Source organism: Copidosoma floridanum, unplaced genomic scaffold, assembly GCF_036245765.1.
Source record: "Copidosoma floridanum isolate Cflo_tuat_1 unplaced genomic scaffold, Cflo_Japanese_pri ptg000004l, whole genome shotgun sequence".
Classification (NCBI taxonomy): domain Eukaryota; kingdom Metazoa; phylum Arthropoda; class Insecta; order Hymenoptera; family Encyrtidae; genus Copidosoma; species Copidosoma floridanum.
Genome location: NW_028321881.1, coordinates 6,098,065 through 6,122,719, shown reverse-complemented (window position 1 = coordinate 6,122,719; position 24,655 = coordinate 6,098,065). Strand labels below are relative to the sequence as shown.

Here is a 24,655-nt window from a genome sequence, read left to right as displayed (position 1 = left end):
AATGTGGTTTTAATAACCTGGGCTTGCTCAGCAAGTGAGTGAGCTGGATCAGCTGTGTTATTTTCTGCTGATTTAAGCATGTCTTTTAAATGATTGTAGTCATTCTCATCTAATAAGCCGAATAGCCATCGTAGCCCTTTGCCGATAAAATTCATAACTAATCTACGCTTGCGTGTGTCGCTCTGTTCCATAAGTGTAGTATCTTTTGTGTAAAGCATGTCTGCAATTCGATTTATTTCCTGTAGTACTAGTTGTATGCTCTTACGGAGGTCCATCATTTGTTGTATCCATACTTGGTCAGAATTAATGTTGGATTTCGCTATGTATTTTTATGCAATTACCAGATTTTCTGTTGTTCTTGCAGCATTCATATGTCTATAAGTCATGTGATGCTCCATCCTCGATTCTATAGAACTATTTGACCTGCCTTCTTGATAACAGGGCCTGGATTGTTCTTAATTTGACTGATAAACCATTTATTTTCTGCTGATGGTTCTCTCAGAGCCCTAAAAGAAGAAGCCCCTTTAAAGTGATAAAGCTTCAAACATTTGGGTAATTGGATCGATATCTTTTTAAATATATTATTTTTATTGTAAATATTTTTTTTCTTAACGTCCAAAGTCTGAAAAAAGAGAAAAGACTTAGAGTCACTCCTTTTTGTATTACGTGGTGCCTTTCAAAATCTAGTTTTATTATTTAAAATGGACCTTCATGTTGGTGTCTGTACCAAGCATTTTCTTCGAGATAGTTAGAACCAGTAAGTTCTTAGTGTACGTAACAGGATGGTTATTCACCTTTTCAATCCTTTGAAAAAAATGAGGCTCTTCGGTGTTTTAAGAAGCCCACGGAGGTTTGTCTTCTGGTGTTCTTGCCCTTTTAGTAGTATATCGCGTTAGAGAGGGATCTTAATGAAGATGTCCCCCTGCTTCATTTTGTGCGTCATGTGTACTGCTGTCATCACTTTCTTCATCAGTTGCATCTTCATTAGATTGACTGTTATGTAAAAGGGTTAACGACTCATTATTGCCTTTATCAACAGTTCTTTCCTGGTAGTTGGTTTCTGATTAAATTGTGTTATACTCTTTCATATTACTAAGATCTTTTGCTGCATTTAAGGCTGTCTTTGATGTTCTCGATATTATCTCGTTTTGTTTTGCTGAAAGTAAGAATCTATTTTTCTTCATTACCTCCAGCTCTATGGTGACTAGTATAGTTGTGAAGTCGATCATGTCTCTATAGGTCTTGTACATATAGTCGATTAGTTGTATTCTCAATTGTGAGCACGATTATAGATATATCTATTGAATCTACCGTTGCTTCCTTGAAGAGTTAACGTAGGTAAGAACCCTGTTCCTTATTTCTTACAGCTATATATTTTCTTTTCTCGTAGATAGTTTTCAATCAGAGTGAATAAGAAGTGTAAGTAGCCCATGATTCTGTCGATTCAAAAGAAGTTTTAAAAATTCGTTTACTGTAATTTTCGTTCTCCTTGATACCTTCTACGTGTAAGACTATGTTTGCTAAATTGATTCCTCCCTGTATGAAAGGTGCAAAATTTTCTTCATGCAAATGTAGGTGAATAACGTTGCCTTTGTCATTTACCCCAAAGTAGTAATAGGAGTATTTGTTATAATTAAGGTGCAAATAATTGCAAATATTTTTTTTCAACAATTAAGCGAATACGAATATGCAACTAGAATCCTTATATTTAGTTTTACATTCCAATATCCTTTTTGCCTCTTTTTGGTTGCCATATTCTTGTAGGTAGTGGGACCTTTTAAGCTTGTTCTGTAATTGTGCAGTGCTTTTTGACTATTGGCACAATCTTATAAGTGAGTGGAAGAGGCAATCGCCTGGCGAAGTGTTTGGTATTTTGTTCCACTTTATTAAGTTCAAGTTAGAATCAGCACAGTTATTCCGAACCTTGAACATTGCCGCATTTATCTTTATTATTATTACTTTGTAACCTTTCTGATCCACTCTTTCTAAGTCCATCTTTAATATCTTTGTGTTCTCATTATTAGATGATTCTGTTGTATTATTATGTACTTTTCTCTTGTTTTTTTGAACAGGGATACTAGCAGCCAGGACGTTCTCTCTTATTATTTTGACCATACAGCTCCATTCTTCTGGCTTTGCAATACGTTCGTTTGCTTCTGTTTTATCAACGCTCTGACTTAATGTGCTGCAAGCCTTTTTGCGTGCATCCACATCCACTTTTTCGTCGTCTGAGCTTTCTTCTTCGGAATCTCCAACTGTGGTTCCTCCACGGTTGGTTTTGTCATCGTTCGTATGAGTCTAAAATATCCTCGTTAGAGGGCTGATCTCGTTGCATAAACCTTGTTTCTCTTCTACGTCTGCCAGTTGGGACAACTCATGACGAAGCAGTTCAGGATTGACGTCCTCTCTCTTAATCACGGGATTGCGTGACAGGGCACCGAGAGTATTGTTCTCCACGCCTTTTCGGTACACGATGTTGAAGTTACAGCATCTGAGATCAGCTTTGAGTTTGCTGAACCTAAGGTCGAGCTTCTTAGTTGTATGAAAAAGTTTCAGTGGTTTGTGGTCCATTACTACGGTGAATGGTCTTCCGTATAGGTACGGGCAAAATTGCTCCTTTGCAAATACGATTGCTAGCAACTACTTATTATGACTGGGATACCTCAGTTTTTTTCCGCTTAAGCAGCGAGAAGCATATTCGCAGGGTTGATCCTTACTGATTTCGCCTTGGCTAAAAATGGTGCCAATCGCATAATTGGATGCGTCTGTAGTCACTATAAACAGTTTGCTTTGATCTGGTGTAACTGAAACTGGTTCTTTACACATAATATATTTAAGCGTCTTAAAAGATTCTTGTTGTTTTTTGTCCTAAGCAAATTGAGATCCCTTTCTTAGTAAAGATCTCAGGCGAGACAGCTATTTTTGAAAATTTTGGTATGAACCTTTTGTAATAGTTCAGAAAATCGAGAAATTGCTGAATTTTATTAGGGTTCGTGGGGGCTGGATAATTTTTTACACCCTCAACCTTTGCAGGGTCTGTTCTGATTTAGCCATTGACGACTATGTGCCCCAGTATCTTCGTCTCTCGTTTTAAGAATTAGCATTTATTAGGCTCAATAGTGAGACCAGTAGTACTAAGTTTTCTAAGTCACTTTTAGCAATGATTTTCGTGTGGTTTTAAATCTGCTGCAGGTATCATTATATAATCAAGGTATACTTCTAATGCATGACCTTGTAAATCAGCTAATGCGAAACTCATTGCTTTTGAGAACATATCTGTTACTCCCACGCATTCCATTGGCATTATTTTGTATTGATAGTGGCTACCTGACCCTCAGAATGCCGTTTCATGTGCATCCCTTTAATTTATTTTTTCTAGAAAAAACCCTGCCTTAAGCTGATTACTGTGATATATCTTGTATATGCTAATTGGTCTATTATTTGGCTCTGAAACGGCATTGGGTAACAGGTACCCACAATAATCTCATTAAACTGTCTAAAATTTGTTACAACCCGTCATTTGTTCTCCCTATTTGGTCCAGAGTGTTTTGGTACTATCCACATGTTTGAGTAATATGGCAACATTTATTGCTTAATAATATCACCTTCTAGCATTTTCCCGATCTTACCTCTCATTTTATCGATTAATTTTGATAGATATCTATGTCTCTTAACTCGTATAAGCGTATCATTTGTTTTCTTTATACGATGTTACAGTATGTGTGTTGTTCCTAATGATTTACCTTCTTGGCCAAACACGTGCGAAAATTTCTATATTAATTTACGTACATGTTCGACTTTTGTATTGTTACACCTTGATACATGTACTAATTTCGTAATTTTTTCGGCTTTGTCTTCTTGATCTACTGTCATTAGGGATTTATTATTTACACTCAGTACGTTGTTTGTACCAACGGGAGCATCTTTCAATGGTTCTTTTCAAGATTCGATTATTCAATTATTATTCATAGTTTTATCCTTATTGACACTTGGCTCATTGGCAAAAACCTGATTAGTCTCGAACAAAAAATTCTACTTACAGTACATTAACACGAATTGAATGTCTGTTTGAATTGACGTATTCCGCAAATACGTTACCGTTATGGTTGATTGCCACAAAGTCACCAAAAAATAAACTTTTGCCTAAATCCTGCAAGGGCACAAATGAGACTCGTTATACTTCCAAGAAATAGCGGCATAGATAACCTGTTTGAAGCGAGACGGTATCATAAATGGCTCTCATTCTGCAATAAGGAATGTTCTCGTACTAAGGAACGCATACTGACGCTTAGCACTTAGTATACCATCGTATCTTAAAAAGGTATTCCAGCTGATCAAGCCATCCCTATCCATAGGAAAGTCTTAAGATACTATGTGTGATAAACACGGTTGTCTATCAAGCATAATATTGGTACTTCCAAGGGTGCAGCTTATTCCACATGATACACCTTGCGTGTCCAGTATCATATTTCTGTTTCTATGTGTACCCACTTCAAGGCAATTTTCCTGGATAACTAAGACATCCGCGCTAGTGTTTACGAATAAAAAAGCTTTTCTATTTATTAAACTATGGCCTTCTAGGCAAATGACGGGGGTCTGTATTCCGTTTGAGTCAAGTTATGTTAACTACTTTGGGTTCTTTCAAGTTGTCAGCGTCGTTTGTTGTCCACTCGGTACCCAAGGTTAGTACGAAGCCCCTAAGTCATTTTTTGCCTCATAATTTTAATTCTGTTGTTTCCGTTGTTCGTTATCATTTCTGTTTACTTGTGCCTATCCTTCGTTGGTAGTACTTTAATTTCTTTATTTGTTTTCTTCAGATGCATACGATGGTCTTTTTGATTTTAAATCTCGCACTAGTTTCTTGCATTGCCGGAAAGTATGCCCTTTCTTATTGCAGAAATACCACGTTGGCTTAGTTTTCTTAGTGCCATCCTTTGCTTATCATGCTGTTGATGGTCATTGTTTTTCTGGTACTGGCTATTAGAGATATTTTTCTCTCTTTCTCTGGCGTATTTAAACTTGACCATATTCTGTGGAAACAATATTCGCTCTAGGTTGGGTTCCGTTATTGTTACGTTGTTTAGGTCTGTAGATGGTTATTTTCTGGAGGTTACGGTAGTCTGGATTACTGTCTCTAGTGTAGCTCTTATTTTTATACTTGCTTTACTTTGACGGGCAAATGCGATTGCTCCATGTAGATCTGTGGGCCTAGAGCACCTTACCTACGTGTCTAATGTCATCTTCTGCTATTCTTACCAAATAGTTTTTCGCCTCCACTGGTATATTTACATTAGCCTCATGAGCTGACGTAAGTTTATTTAATAGACTTTGCACTCGTTTACCGTATTTTTCAAAATTTTTTCCTTTTCCCTAAGTGACTGCTCGAATTTATGCCTTTAAATTCTCCAGTTTACAGGCGCTGTTGTTACGGGATGATGTGCTTGCTAGAAACACCTTAACTATATAATAGAATGCCAGGATAGGTGGAAATATACCGACCGTTTCATTTCAATCAGATGTATAAAAAACATTCCAGTTGCGAGAAAATGTTTGTTGAGCTGTGTGGCTTGCTTATTTGCACAATCTCTTTGTTGTGATATAAGATGATAATTAAAAAGGGTGGGGGTGGTCATTCCATTTTCCAATACCGTGTTGAGCAAGTGTTGCATTCTTGAGTTTGTAAGTGATGTTCTGTTATTGGTGTCTTCTGAATTTTTGGTTGTTTGGAGGGTATTTTAACTTCAAGGCCATTGAGAAGTTCCTCTCTCATTGGCCTGCCAATTTGTTTATGCTTCTACTCGCTGAAAGGCGTGCTGCTTTGTGTAGTTGCTCGCAACTTTGTGCTATGTAAATTAGGTGGTATTTTCAATGGTCTGGCCTCCCAAATTTCTTGTGTGTAGTTTCTTACAGATATTTTTGTGTGATGCTAGTGATCATGCTAGATATTCCCCAGAATTCCGCTGATTTGTAGAATTTCGAGTGTGTGTTGCTATGTAGGGGACTGAACTTTAAGCTTCTTTTGGTGCGAATATGAATTTATTCGTTACACTATTCACAACATATATTTAATGGATTGTTAGGTGAATAATCACTTTCTTCAAAATTCTCTTTGAGTTCCTTATCGTGTAGACTGCCAATTCAGGCCTAGTATTCGGTCTAAGTAGCGGAGTGTACTGTCTTAATTAGTGATCCTCAAGGGAGCAATGAGACATCGTACCCCTTTATTCTGATAGGTAAAGAGACAAACTACGCCTCATGGCGCATTTTTTGGCTAGTCTTTGAGAAGTACTGGGTGCAGAAGATAATATCGTTATGTATTTAATAGCTGACCGTTGTATAAATTCGTTCTTTAACTTATATCAATGTAGTGAGTATTTTTATCTACCGTTAGTTAAAATAAGCTTAATTATGCAATAATCGCCTATTTTTTTTAAGATAGCGTAATAATTATATCTGTTGATAAGATCATCAACATTTTAATCAAGTTTACAACTATTAGCCACCTAATCTAAGAAAGACCTAGTTTCATTTTTTCTTTTTTATTATTATTTTGACAGAAGTGATATATAAATGCACAGTGCAAAGCAATTTCACTGTTTCAAAAATTTTATCTTCATAACAATAAATAGTAAATAAATCAGTACTGTTAGTAACTTGTTATAACTAGAAGCAGTGCCAAAGATTAATTACACAACACATTATTCCATGTATACATACACTAATTTGATAGTACTTACTGTTAATAAAAATAAGTTTAATTTACTGTAAAAGATTGTATGACTTTTAATTAAGATCGTATAAGTTGTCATGTATGTACTAAAATGATTTGTTTTCAATCTATAATTGAATTTAGTAAGTTTATCTTAAAGTACAATTCTTACTTTTCAAATTTAATAACTATTGCCGTAATATAAGATTCTTAAACTTGTATATAATTGTTCCATTTTAATTAACTTTTGATTGTAAGGTTATTTTTTAAATGTTGCCGTGTTGTCGTAACATTTTGTACCATTCGTTTATATATATTTTAAATTACAAGATTTAAATTTTATGCTCTTAGGCGCACGTTTTTGACGGTATCTCATCACTTCCTTAAGAATTACTAGTCTATACTTCTCCGCGAACTTCCACTTGTGTTAGATGACTTACTTGCATTTGATAGTGTACGGAGTCGACCAAAATGATTCCTATCCCCATTAATTGCTTTTGTTTTGTTTTTGACCGACCCAGATGCCCCTGCCATCAACATAGGCAAGTGTTTAGCTATCTCTCGGTCAAATCTGACTTTTTTTGCACTACTGTTATTGAACATACATCGATCGGTTGCGTTAACAGTTTTAACCATTTTTTTTCTTGAAAAATGACAACACGAAGTCTAGGATCATACTTTTCTAAACTCTTTTTATATTTTATCTGCTTATACATTATTAAATCTTCAGAAGAATAGTATTCTTGCCTTTTTCTGATGTTTTATTATGAAAATTATCTTTGTTTTTTGAGGAAAATTTCGAAAACTTGCTCTTCAAAACTTTTTTTTTTTTGCAATATTATTTTTGTAAGCACAAAGGTGAACTACATTAAATAATTGATTTTCGGTTCGACGGAAAAGGTGTTAAATATTTTAAAATGATTTACAGCGTAAATCAATGACTAATTAAGCTCACGAAGTGTGACTAGGGTTACTATGGGGGGGGGGAATAATAAGTAGTAATTAATTTCTTTCCTGATGTTTACTTACCTGTTCGGAGTCACAAGGCTTGCGAAAGTATCTAGAACTATTATCATCCTCTGCCTTGTGATCCTTGTTGATAGAGTGATCCCGTACCCACAATTACCTCCAGATGTTAAAGTTCTGATCTGCTTGAAGGTGGATGGCCTACGTCCAAAGACACTAAACTTGTCCAAACGACGGTGTCCGCTGCCACCAATGTTACAGAAATAAGTATAGGAGAATTATATCCCTAAAGTACCTGTTAGGATTTTTTTCACCGTTTAGGATAGTAAGGTAAGTAAACAATATCCCGTCGTGTGTATTATTTATTAAAGTCTTACGTCTAGCTACACTGTTGATTATTTGTCAACTGCCTAAATAGTATTCCTCTTTATAAAACTTTTTACTACCATTGTGTTGAAAGTAGTAATTCAGATGATCCCTGTATAATTTTACATAAGTAGGAGTTCCGCATTTACTAGAGCTAATACAGTATTGTTGCAATCGTCTATGAGTATCTAGGAGCGATTTGTAATAATGTGATGCCAAAGACCACCTGAGTTTGTCGTTCAGCGCGCGTGTGAGGGCACTAACGTTTCGAGCTAAAGCTAGCTGACGTTAATAACATGCTATGAGCTGGGTGGAAGGAGTTGACAAGTTCGCATCTTGAACGTTTGCATAGATTGTATCAAATTTAGCTGTAAAGATTGGCTAAATACAGACTAACTCGCTTTAATTACATGATTATTTATTTTGTTACACTTAAAAAAATAAGTGATGCAGACTTATCCCTGACCTTGAATTTTGATTTCAAAAATTTAGTCGACACTAAGGAGATTTCTCTTTTTTTAATATCTGATTTTGAAATTCGTAAGCTTCTCTTCTTATAAGTTCTCGAAATTTTACTAGTTAGATAAAAAAAAAACTATTTTAAAAAATTGTGTTATCGAATGGAAAAAAACCCTCATTTCTTAGAAATATTTGTGGTTAGTCAAAAGTTTTGTATAAAATAAAAATATGATGTTGTTTCTTTTAAGCGTAATTTATTATCTTGATATTTTAATCTTTAACATTAGCCTTCTTAGTCAATACTTTTTGGTCATAGAATTGAAATCCTAGTTTTATATGAAAACACCGAAGTAAATAAGCATTTTTTACTGTAAATTTTCATTTGTACATAATGACTTATTATAGAACGACATTATTCATGAATATTTTATTTCTTGTAGCTGTTCTTTGGCTACCCTTTTAACAAAAATCTTAAGAACATCCTACGTCTACTAAAATTTGGAAAGGTAATAACTCTTTACAATAAAGAATAAGAAAATAAATTTATAAATATATGTATTACATGTATGACGGATGTTACAATAAAGTTAAATTATACTTTGTAGAGATAACAATCCTTATATTTTACTATATTACTTACGTATTTTTAACAAAGTCAGATTTTTCTTACATCTACTCATCTGTTAAAATGTAAATACTGTTTAAAACTTAAAATATAAGAACTTATCAAGTATTATGTTAACGTTCATAATAATAAATATTTTAGAAGTAACGTATTTAGGAAATTTCACATTTCACACCAAAAATAGCATAAAAATTTTATAATTAGTAAATGAACCATTGGTCAAAAAAAAAACACAAAAAACATTTGAATTGTCCGTCATCCCATTTGTAAATGCAGAAAGTCATTTTATAGAAAAAATAATATACAAGTATACAAAAGTTATAAATTTAAAAAACAATTATTAGAATTTTGTCGCAACAAAAAAAAATGAGTCATTAGTTATTAAAAACGCAATTCAAACGATACAGAAAATATTTTTTTTCTTGTGTAATTTCAACTAGAAATTTTCTTCAACTTTCAGTTTTTGTTGTGAAGTATTGTCAAAAAACAGTTAGCAGCATTGTGGCTGGTTTGCTGTAGTATGGAGATTTATTTTTATAAATGTTTATTCATGAATAGAAAATAAATTTTAATCCTGGCGTAAACTGCACTTTCCTGTCACCTCTTTTAATTTTTTATCCGTGGGTAAAGTTGCAGCTGGTACACAAAACTGATCAAATAGATCTATTTCAATACTTATATTTTTACCAGAACGAAATATGATATAAATATGGTGGATCCTTATAAATTATGAAGCTTTTTGGTTTTAAACTTTTCATTTTTACTACTTATCTTAATATTGTCATCTGTTCCTAATATCAGGGCTCAATACAAACTCATACTAGGATGATATAGTGAAGTATAAAGAACAATTTAAACCTCTTTTCTGAAACAGCTTCTAATCTATAATTGAATTAAGATGTTTTTAAATTTCATTATATTTTCTAAGAATTCTGAGATAGTTTTTTAGGTTCAGACAAAAAGGATAAAATTTATATGAAAGTACTCCATTAATGAACATGACTTCTGTTTTGACTCTTTTACTACTGAAAGATTTTTGTACTTTTTAAGTTTTAAACGGCAAAGCAAAATAATGATAAAGTACTAAGTTAATATTAAAAAATTAGGGGGTTAACATCACATGGAGCGTGCAAACAAAAGAAGCCCCACTTTGATATATTCGTAGGTATCAATGAGAATATGTTTTTTAACGTACACTTTACGAGAAACAAGAGCCTTCTTATCCATATGAATACATAGTTCTTGTATACACACGATTAAATTAAAATATTTCCAAGTTACTTATGTCACCTAAATCACAAGTGTTGTTTGTCCAACATTAACATTCGTTGCACCATAATATGCCTGTGTGTTTAAAATAATAAAAAATATTAGCATACGAATCCTTTTTTTATTCGAAAAATCTGTAAAGTTTATTTAAATGAAAAATAATCAAATATAAATACTTTTTACTCCTTACTTTTTAGATTCAACGTCTAGTATTGGTCCCTTCTTTGTTAAGATCACTTTTAATATACCTAAGAGCACAGGTAAAAAGTTGTTTGTTTTCAAACAGGGTAATACTTATATTTTCTTTACTTCTAAACTACATGTTTTCTTTTTAGAATAATGAGAAATGCCTGAGTCAATTGTTTCTTTGGATTTGCTCGGGAGAAAAGTTACTTCCTGCACTAGCTCAAGAATTTTTTAAACTATTTGTAGGTCAGAAAAAAGTTATTGCCAATTTTTATGGAAGTACAGAGATAATGGGTGATGTCACATTCTATGTATTAGAGGATAATGATATGCATTTACAGAGAAATGAGATTCCAATAGGTAAGAACCATTTAAAGTCATTATTTCTGTAAAAAAACATCAACAGCTGTTAAATTTCTTACTGTTCACGTAAAAATGAAATTTAGAGTAACAATAAGTAAGACAGTACTTCGTCCAATGTAAACTGCATGAAAATACAGCATACAACGTTCATATAAGTAGTACCGTGTTCGTACCACAAGTACGACATTTTAGTGAGTCAAATTGGAAAAATAAACCTTCAATCATTATACATATATAATATACAAGCCCCTAATATGTAAACTCAACACATAACAAAAAAACATAATATTAGCCCCTATTATGTGTCAGTTCTCGAGTCAAGTATAATGTTTTTCTCACCAAGGGTGAAAAGTGACATTTTGCGCGCGTGGGCATACTTTGCACTCACTAAATTACTTAAGAGCCTAGGAAAAAAAGTGCTTTTCATGATACTGTGCCAAAAGTAGGAAGTTTTGTCCCGCTATGTGGGTTACAAATCTCCTCTCTTGGCGCAGGATTAAAGGAGAACAGAATATGCACCACGTTTGGATGTTAAAAAATGCATTAGATTTCACGTTAACCACTCTCGGCTTCGCCTTGGGCATTTATTTACGAAAAATTGAAGACATTTTTAGCCTCACTCACTAGGTGCATAGTATACTATATATACTATTTTGCCTAGAGGGCATAAAAAACATTTTTGCCCATGGGCTTAAAGGATCAAAGTATGGCCTGAGGGCGTAATGCAGCAGTTACATATGAAGCTCATAATGAGAAAAATACGCTATAAGAATATCGTTACTTTTTTAATTAATATAAATACGCACAATTTTTTGGCAGATGTGTATTTTAAATGAAAATTTTGGTATTTAATACACAAATTGCACCAATGACTTCTAAGCGTACCTTTCTTATTTCATAATAAATCAAAATTGTTAATATAAGTATTGTTTGACAACGTTACTATAAGAAAAATTCAGTACATGTCTAAGAAATCAGTGTTATAATTCTTATAAACAGTTTTAATTTACAAGAAATATCTTTTTTGCATTAATATAAAAGTTAAAATTATTGTCATGAGTTAAAACAATTGCTTATCAGATATTTAATCAAAACGAACAAAAAATTGTTAGTATGTAAAATAGTGTTTTTATTATTAATAAAGAACTACTACCAAACAAGAAAATTATCAGTTGACTTTACTTATTTTCTGAGCTATTATTTTATTCCATAAGCTGATTTATTTTGAACTTGCATAAAACATTTACACAAAAGTAACTTTTATCTCACAATAAAGCGTTTTTCTACCATAAATGACATATAAGTGTGCTATTCTCTTATGTTACCTATAAAAAGAATAGTCATAGATATTCCTTGCACATTTTAAAACTTTTCTAAGAATAATTTTGTGTTTATTAAGGACTCTGATGATTTAAAAAAACCATTAACTTTGGCATCTTGCAGCAGGTTAAATTAATAAAATGAATCAAAACATACTTGGTGAAATGGGTGCAGCATTCATATTTTTTTAATATCCAACGTTTCGTCGAACCATGTTGACCTTTTCAAAGACCTATAAATAGTACTAACATGAACATTACTTGTTATATCAATATGCACATACGTACTATTATAAGAAGCACCTCCCCAACCACTTCATGACGATAACATAGTTGTACATTGACTTAAAAATAGGGATTGTCATATACCAACACTGTTGGCCCCCCGTCTCGGCTTTGCCGGAGACTTACTAAATCTTACTTAATGGAGCACCATAGTCAGTTGACATGTAATGTTAAACATTTTCAGTTAGAAAGCCTACGTATATTCCTGACACATCAAAGAACAAAAATCTTCTTATTAAAAACATATTTGTTCCAAATCCATAATTTTTTTTTTGTCAAATGATAAGTTGTAAAAATTATAAGAAATTTAATTATCCTAAAAAGTACCTTGCGCTCTTTATGCCAATAAATAATCGTTGGCTATGAGGGGCCGTTAATTTGCAGTTTCTTTCGTATAATTTACGAAAAAAGCTATTTTTTAAAGCTGCTAAGATTTTAAACTCCCAAAAAATGTATACTAAAAAAAATTTTTTGTTCCTCTCATCTCACAACTTCATCACTAGAGCAAGAAAGTTCTGGAGCCTAATCCCTACATTTTTTATCGCCACAAAAATAAAAAAACATTTTTTACTGATTTAAAAAACTGAAAGAGTTCAGAAATTACTGTGTGGGTACACTGAAAAGCTGATCTCTCATGTAATAAATTCTTTACTTGTTGATTTTGACGCTGCTGTTCCAATCTAAATAAATTTTCTGAGCCAGTTTCTTGACGCCTAAAATCGTATTTATTAAATACATTTCAAGTTTTACTTTCAATTTACTCTTTTGCAACTTTTGGCATGCTTACGACTTTTGTGACCCCTAAAGGCTGTTTTCTGTCATTTTTCTTAAGTTCTAATATACTTGTTGGTAAGGTAGTTTGACGTCAGATAGTTCTAAAAAAGAATCAGTGAGCTTTTTAAGTGTACTTTTTCTTGACTGAAGTTAACAGCAATTATGACTGCCTGGATATCTCAGGGTAATTTTCTCTGGCCTGCTGTTAAAGTCCCAGACTGGTCGGAAAAAAAATTACATAGTCCAAAGCTCTAGAGATAGTTGTACGAATCTTTTCCAACGTCTTTTGGTATAACGTTGGAAACGTGGTATCTAAAGCACCTTTTTTTTGCAGACTCAGTTTTTTTGGTGATCTAAGATAGGGAGATTGGTTCGTAATACTTGCTTGTTAAAGACTGTCATGTTGGCTCAAGTTTTTTTTCACTCATAGCTGTGAAGTTTGTTCAGTGCCCATTTTGAAGAGAATTGGTGATTCCTGGTTAAATGCTTAGAGTTGAGAGGGTAATATATGGTCATCAGTAGCCAGGGCTCTAAAGCTTGCAAAGAACAACTCCGCTTGTAACAACTGCCAGTGAATGACTGACTTGGTTTAATAATGGCCGTCTCTAGTTAACATAGTTTAGAAAGAAGCATTTATCAGGTTATACACTTAAACCTTTTTGAAAATAAATTCAGTTAACTTTCAAGTGTCACACTGTCCATAATATCAAAATTTTGCTGAGTGTCATCTAATAAGGTGAAAAGTGCGTTATCATTAGCAAATTGAAGTTTTTCTGAAAGTCTTCAAAGCATAGAGCTAGCCATTGCTATATACAATGCATAAAAAGTTGGGCTTGATGTGAGACCTTGAGTAAAACCTATGTGCGCTTTTTGAAGTTCCTAATTACCTGTATTAAAAAAAAATATATTTCTCTGAAAAAAAAGTATCTCATACAATTACTAAATTTCGTTGGTCATTTATTTTCCAGAAGGTCTTTGAATAAAATATCTAAAATGAAGTTGTCAAAGGCCCCTTGGACGTCTAAAAAAACTGCTACTTGATTTTTTTTCTTCTAGAAAGCTAGTTAGATTCTAAAGGTAAGTTTAAAAAAACTATCAATGCTAAATCATCCTTAACAAAATCTCTCCTAAAAAAGTGGAAGTTTTTCGTTAGATTTAAGCCACAAGACAGACTAATTACACATAATTTTTTCTAGCCGTTTAAGAATGCAGGATGCCATCAAAATAGGTCAAGCTTTAGTTCTGTAGCTTTAAGAAAGAGAAAAAACCAGGTATATAACTAAGTATTTTATAAAAAAACATTTATAATAAATGTCGTTAAACATATCTAGAGGTACACTTATGTAAAATTCTGGCAAAAAATATGAAATGCATTGTAAATCACATCAATTTCTAAAAAAATAGCTAGTTTAAGTCTATTGCACGCTTAAATTACTAGGTTTAATCTAAAGTCATATTAAAAATAAAATTATCTATTTCCATTCTGCTATCTAGATCTTTGAAGATAAGTTTGTACGTAGGTATTTTTGTTTACATATTTTCTCCAGACAACAACATTATCATCAATATCAATCTCATCGTCATCATACTCATCATCATAATCATCAAGATCATCATCAACATCATCATCATCATCATCATCATCATCATCATCATCATCATCATCATCATCATCGTTATTATAATCATAATCATCATAATCATTACCATTATCATTATCACCATTATCACCATCTTCATAACCAAATTGATCATCATTGTCATTAACATCATTTTCATCATATTTATCGTTATCGTAATCATCATTATTAGCATTATAATTAACATCATTATCTTCATTATCATCATAAAAACTATTATCATTATCATTATCTCCATTATCATCACGTTCACTATCGATATTATCGTCATCATCGTTATCATTATTATCATTATCATCATTATCATTATTATCTTAATTATTATAAATCTCATTCTTTTCATGATAATCATTATTGTCATATTAATATCAGCATCATTATCATTACAATGATCATCATAATCATCATTATCATCAACAACATCACCATCTTCATCAAGATTTTTATTATTGTTCTCATCATCATGATTATCATTCTCAATCTAATTAACAGTATCATTATCATTATAATCAGGATCATTATTATCAATATAATCATCATAATCATCATTGACTTTGTAATTATCATTATCATTACATTTTTCATCATCATCATTATTATCATCATTATTATCATCAAAATTATTATCATCATTATAATAACTAGTATAATTTATATCACCATTTAAATAAACAGCAGCATCATTATGATCATTATCATTATTATTTTTATCATCGATATTTCAATTATTATTATGATTATTGTTATAATTATTATTATTAGTATCATCATTCTATTTATCATCACTATAATAAAAAATATCATTATCATTATTATTATTATTTTAATTATTATAAGAATTATCATTAGTTAAATTATTATAACAACCATTATTATTATCACAGTCATAATCATTGTCATTATTATTATTATTAACATTGTAATTATTACTTTTATTATTATTATAACTATTATGATTAGGATCATTACTAACATCATCCTCATTATAATAATGATCATCAATATCATCATAACTAGCATTATTATCATTATTATCATAATTATTATCATTACCATTATTATTATTTTTATCGAAAAGTTCATTATTATTATCATTATTATCACCATTAACTTTATCCTCAGCATTATCGTTATTTTTAACATTGAAATAAACAGCATTTTTATCATTATTATTATAATAATCATTATTATTATCCTTATTATCATTAATTTTATTATTATTATTATTATTATCATTTCCATTATTATTATCATCATTACCATAATTTTCATCATCATTATTATGATCATCAATATTATCATTATTATTCTCATCAATATTATCATTGTTATGATCATTTTTATTAACAGCATTATAACTTTTATTATCATTATTATTATCATCCTTATTATCATTCTCATTAGAACTATCATTATCATAATTATCATGATAAGCATCGAAATTAGTATTATGAGCATTATTGTCATTATCAACATAACAATTGATATCCTCATCATAACATATATCATTATAATTATAATTGTTAACATTATCAATATCATTATTATTATTATCATTATTTCTATCAAAATAATTATAATTATCATTATTTTTAGTATCAACATGATTACTATCATTATCATCATCATTACCATCATTATCATCGTGATCATCATCGACATTATTACAATCATCATTATCATAATTATCATTATCATAATGATCATTATCATTATAATTATTATAATTTTTATCGTTATTTATGTCATAATTGTTTAAATCACAACTGTTATCATCATTATTATCATCATAATCATCATCATCATTATTATCATCGTCATCATCATCGTTATTATTATCATTATCATCATCATTATCATTATCATCATTATTGTCATTGTCGTAATTATTATCATTTTTATTATTAATATTATCATCAACATCACTATAATCATTATTATTACCATTGACGTGAACAGCAAAATTATTATTAATATTATTATTATCATCATTATCATCATTATCATCATTTTTATCATTATTATTATCATAAGTATCATTATTATCATTATAATTATCATCATTATGATAAATAATACTGTCATGATTATTATTATTATTTTTATTATCATAAGTAATATCCAAATCATAATTAATATAACCATCATCATTATTATCATTCTTATTATCATTATAAATAAAATCATTATTATCACCATTTTAATCATCACTATTATCATTATTATTATTATTAAAATAATGTATCATTATTATTATCATTTTTATTATCCTCATCATTATCATTATTCTCATAATTTTCATCATCATCATCATTCTTAACATCATTATTATCATCACTATCATTATCATTATCATCATCATTATTATCATCGTCATCATCATCATCATCACCATCATCATTGTCATCATTAATTTTATTATTATCATCTTTATCACCATTTTCAGTACCACATTTATCATCATCGTCATTACTATCATTTTTATCATAATTATCATTATCATTCTCATCATCATAATTTTTATCCTTATCGTAATTATTATAACCATTATAATTTTCTATCATTATTATTATCATCATAATTATAACCATTATTATCACTATTTTAATCATCACTACCATTATAATCTTCATTATTATAATTATGTATCATTATCATTATTATCATCATTATCATCATCCTTATCATTATCATCATTATCATAATTTTCATCATCGTCGTCATCCTTATCATCATCATCATCCTCATCATAATTATCATCATCATCATTATCATTATTATTATCATTCTCATCATGATTATCATCATCATCATTATTATTATCATTATCATCATCATTAACATTATTATTATTATCATTATCACCATTTTAAGTACCACATATATCATCATCGTCATTACCATCATTCTCATCATAATCATCGTTATCGTGATCATCAATATTAGCATTATAATCAACATCAATATCTTTATTATTATCATTATCCTCATTATCATAAGTATTATGCTTATTGTTATTATTATTATCGTTATATCATCGTCAGCATCATTATTATTACAATAATCATTATAATCATCATTATCATCATTATCATCGCCATCTTTATCATTATAATTATCATTTAACTTATTATCATGATTATCATCCTTGATATAATTAACATTATCATTATCAACATTATTATCATCATCATCATCATTATCATTATCATTATTATTATTGTAATCATCATCATCATTATTATTATTATCATCATTTTTTTTTTTATCGTCATCCTCATAATAATTATCATTATCGTGATCATTATAATTACCATCATGATTAAAAATATATTTATCATTATCATTATTATTGACTTTGTCATTATCATCGTCATCATTATAAGCAATAACATTATCATTATTGTAATCATCGTGATCATCATTATTATCATCATTATCGTCATAATTATCATCAACATTATTATTATTATAATCTTTAGTATTATTACCATTATTACAATCATTACTATTATCATCATCATTATTATCTTTTTCATTATCATTATAATCATTATTATCATCATTTTTATTTTTATTATCATCATCATAATTATCACCATCATCATAATTATCATTATCATCATTTTTATCTTCATCATTATCGTTATCATTATCATTACCATCATTATTATTATCATTATTATTATAATCGTTATCATCATCATTGTTATCAATATCGTTATTATTATTATTATCATCATCATCATCAACATTACCATAGTCATTATTATAACTATTGACGGAAACAGCATCATTATTTTAAATATCATCATTATCATCATTAAAATAACCTATATCATTATCATTAAAACAAGTATTATTATTACAATTATAGTTATGTTTCTTATTACAAATTATAATTATCATTGTCATTCTCATCATTATGAGTATTATTTTTATAACCATCAGTATTATCATCATCATTATTATTATTATAATGATAATCATCATCATCACCATTATAATTATCACCATCATGATAATTATTATCATTTTATTTATTTACCATGATTATTATCAACATCAGTATGATGATCCTTATAATAATCATCATTATCATAATTTTTATTATTATCATTATTAACATCATCGTCATTATCATAATCATAACCATTATTATTTTCACCATCATCACCATCTTTATAACCAAATAATCATTATTGTCATTACCATTATTTTTATCATAGTTATCGTTATCGTAATCATCATCATTAGCTTTATAATTAACATTATTATCTTTATTATCACCATGAACATTATTATTATTATCATTATCTTCATTAATATCACGTTCACTATCGATATTATCATCACCATCGTTATCATCATAATTATTATCATCACTATCATTATTATCCTAATTATTATAAATCTCATCCTTTTCATGATGATCATAATTGTCATATTAATATCAGCATTATTATCATTACAATAATCATCATTATCATTATTATTAACTTTAAAATTATCATTTCCATTACATTTTTTGTTATTATCATTATTATTATTATTATTATCATCATAATCATTATCATCATTATTAAAACTAGTATAATTATCATCACTATTTGAATAAACAGCAGCATTATCATGATAATCATCATTATCATTATCATCATTATTATTTTAATTATTATAATTATTATTATTATAATTATAAGTATCATCATTCTATTTATTATCACTATGATATAAAGTACCATTATCATTATTATCATTATTTTTATTATTATAAAAATTATCATTAGTTAAATTATTATAACAACCATTATTATTATCACAGTCATAATCATTGTCATTATTATTATTATTACTATTATAATTATTACTTTTATTCTTATTATCAGTATTTTGATAAGGATTATTATTATCATCATCCTCATAATAATAATGATCATCATTATCATCATAACTAGCATTATTATCATTATTATCATAATGATTATTATTTCCATTATTATTATAATTATCATAAAGTTTATTATTTTTATCATTATCATCACCATTTACTTTATTATCACCATTATCGTTATTTTTAACAATGAAATAAACAGCATTTTTATCATTATAATTATAATAATCATTATTATTCTCCTTATAATCATTAATATTATTATTATTATTATCATTTTAAATATTATTATCATCATAACCATAATTCTCATTATCATTATCATTATTATTATCATTAATATTATCATTGTTATGACTATTTTTATTAACAGCATTATCATTTTTATTATCATTATTCTTATCATTATTATTATTATTCTCATTAGAACTACTATTATCATAATGAGCATAATCAGCATTAATATCAATATTGAAAGCATTATTGTCTTTATCAACATAATAATTATTATCATCATCATAACATTTACTATTATAATTATAATTGTTAACATTATCAATATTATTATTGTCATTATTATTAATTCTATTAAAATAATTATAATTATAATTATTTTTATCATCAACATAATCACTATCATTATTATCATCATTATCATCATTATCATCTTGATCATCATCGACATTATTATAATTATCATAATCATCATTATCATCATTATAATTATCATTATTATTATAATTATTATAATTTTTATCGTCATTTATGTCATATTTGTTTCAATCACAACTATTATCATTATTATTATCATTATAATCATTATCATCGTCATCATCATCGTTATTATTATTATCATCATCATTATCATTATCATCTTCATCATTATTGTCATTGTTATTATTATTATTATTATTATTATTATAATCATCATCATCAACATCGCTATAATCATAATTATAACCATTCACGTGAACAGCAACATTATAATTAATATTATCATTATCATCATTATCATCAATATCATCATTTTTATCATTATTATCATTATAAGTATTATTATTATTATAATAATTATTATAATTATTATAAATTATACTATCATAATTATCATTATCATTTTCATTCTCATAAGTATTATATAAATCATGATTAATATAACCATCATCATTATTATCATTCTTATTATCATTATAAATGAAATCATTATCATCACCATTTTAATCATCACTAATATTATTATCATCATTATTGAAATTATGTATCATTATCATTATTACTATTATTATCATTATTCTTATTATCATCATCATTCTCATGATTTTTATCATCATCTCCATCCTTATCATCATTATCATCACCATTATTAGTACCATATTCATTATCATCGTCATTACAATTATTTTTATCATAATTATTATCACTATCAATATTTGTATCATTATTATTATCATCATAATTATAATTATTATTATTACCATTTAAATCATCAATATTATGATAATCATTGTCATTATAATTATGTATCATTATCATTATTATGATCATTATCATCATCCTTATCATTATCATCATTATCATAATTTTCATCATCGTCGTCATCCTCATCATCATTATCATCCTTATCATCAGCATCATCATCATCCTCATCATCATCATCATCATCATCATCATCATCATCATCATCATTATCATCATCATCATTATCATCATCATCATCATTATTATTATCATCATCATTATTAACATTATTATTATCATCATTATCACCTTTTTAAGTACCACATTCATCATTATCGTCATTACCATCATTCTCATCATAATTATCGTTATCGTGATCATCATTATCAGCATTATAATTAACATCATTATCTTTATTATCATCATCATCCTTATTATCATAAGTATCATGCCCATTGTAATTATTATTATCGTTATATCATCGTCAGCATTATTATCATGACAATGATCATCATAATCATTATTATCATACTTATCATCGCCATCTTTATCATTATTATTATCATTTATTTTACTATCATGATTAATATCCTTGTTATAATTGACATTATCATTATCATTATCATCATCATTATCATCATCATCATCATCATTATCATTATTATTATAATCATCATTATCATTATTATTATTTTTATCATCCTTAATCTGATCATTATCCTTATTATAATTTTCATCATCGTGATTATTATAATTACCATCATTATCAAAAATATATTTAGTATAATCATTATCATTGAATTTGTCACTATCATTGTCATCATTATAACTATCATCATTATAAGCAATATCATTATCATCATTGTTATCATCATAATTATCATTATTATCATCATTATTGTCTTGATCATCGCCAACATTATTATTATTATTATCATTAGTATCATTATTATTCTTATAATCAATACTATTATAATCATCATAATTATCTTTTTTGTCATCATTATAATCATTCTTATCATCATTATCATTTTTATCATCATCATTATAATTATCATCATCATCATTTTTATAATTATCATTATCGTTATCATTATCATTACCATCATCATTATCATTATTATCGTTATAATCATTATCGTCATCATTGTTATTAATATCGTTATCATTATTATTATCATCATCATCAACATTACCATTATCATTATTATAACTATTCACGTAAACAGCATCATTTTTAGAAATATCATCATTATCATTATTATAATAACCTTAATAATTATCATTAACACAAGTATCATTATTACCATTATAATTATTAATATTGTTATAAATCATAGTTATCATTGTCATTTTCATCATTATGACTATTATCCTTATTAAAATTATCATTTTCATTATCATTATCATCATCATTATTATTATCATAATTATAATTATTATTATCACCATTATAATTATCACCATCATGATAATCATTATCATTTTGATTATTTATCATTATTGCTATCAACATTATTATGATGGTCCTTATTATTATCATCATTATCATAATTTTTATTATAATCATCATCATTATTATCATCATCATAATCATTACCATTATTATTATCACCATTATCACCATCTTCATAACCAAATTCATCATCATCGTTATTACCATTATTCTCATCATAATTATTGTTATCGTAATCATCATTATTAGCATTATATTGAACATCATTATCTTTATTATCATCATAAACATTATTATCATTATCATTATCTCCATTATGATTACGTTCACTATCGATATTATCATTAACATCGTTATCATCATTTTCATTATAATCATTATCATCATTATCTTTATCATCATGAATCTCATCCTTATTGTAATAATTATTATTGTCATATTAATATCAGCATCATTATCATTAAAATAATCATCATAATCATCATTATCATCATCAACATCAACATCTTCATCAGTATTTCTATCATTGTACTCATCATCATAATTATCATTCTCAATATAATTAACGAAATTATTATCATTTTAATTAGAATCATTATTATCAATATGATCATCATAAGCATTATCATTGACCTTATTATTATCATTATCATTACATTTCTCGTCATCATCATTATAATTATCATTATTATCGTCATAATCATCATCATCATTATAATAACTAGTATATTTATTATCACCAATTAAATAAACAGCAGCATCATCATGATCATCATAATTATTATTATTATCATCAATATTTAAATTATTATTATTATTATTATTATTATTATTATTACAATTATTAGTTTAATTTTTATAAGTATCATCATTTAATTTATCATCACTATAATATAAAATACCATTATCATTATTATCATTATTTTTATTATTTTTAGTTTGATTATTAGTTTAATTATTATTACAACCATTATTATCATCACAGTCATAATAATTGTTATTATAATTATTATTATTACCATTAAAATAATTTTTTTTATTATTATTATAACTATTATGATTATGATCATTATTGACATCATCCGTATAGTAAAAATGATCATTATTATCGTCATAACCAGCATTATTATCATCATTATTATAATTATCATCATTACCATTATTATTATACTTATCATAAGGTTCATTATTATTATCATTATTATCACCATCAATTTTATCATTACCATTATTGTTATTTTCAACATTAAAATAAACAGCATTTTTATCATTATTATTATAATTATTATTATTATTATCCTTACAATCATTAATATTATTATTGTTATTTTAATTATTATTATCATCATTACCATAATTCTTATCATTATTATCATTATTATTTTTATCATTATAATCATTGTTATGACCATTTTTATTAACAGCATTATCATATCTATTATCACTATTCTTATCATTATTATTATCATTCTCATTAGAACTATCTTAATCATAATAAGCATAATCAGCATCAATATAAATATTATGAGCATTATTGTCATTAGCAACATAATTATCATCATCATCATAACCTTAATCATTGTAATTATAAGTGTTAACATTATCAATATTATTATTATCATCATTATTATTTCTATCAAAATAATTATAATTATCATTATTTTTATTATCAACATGATCACTATCAATATCATCATCATTATCATCATTATCATCGTGATCATCATCGACATTATTATAATCATCATAATCATCATTATCATTATCACAATAATCATTATTATTATTATTATTATAATTTTTATTATTATTTATGCCATAATTGTTTTAATCACAACTATGATCATCATTCTTATCATCATAATCATCATCATCATCATCTTTGT

General features: G+C 27.7%; 1 protein-coding gene across 1 annotated transcript in view; it reads left to right on the top strand.

Annotated features, from left to right (window-relative positions):
• Nucleotides 1-24,655, top strand: part of e (nonribosomal peptide synthetase ebony) — a 913,052-nt gene that overhangs the window by 349,517 nt on the left and 538,880 nt on the right. The window contains exons 4-5 of the mRNA XM_089595875.1: nt 10,592-10,654; nt 10,730-10,940. Of these exons, the coding sequence (XP_089452001.1) occupies nt 10,592-10,654; nt 10,730-10,940 (274 nt within the window). The remainder of the gene's footprint in view (nt 1-10,591; nt 10,655-10,729; nt 10,941-24,655) is intronic.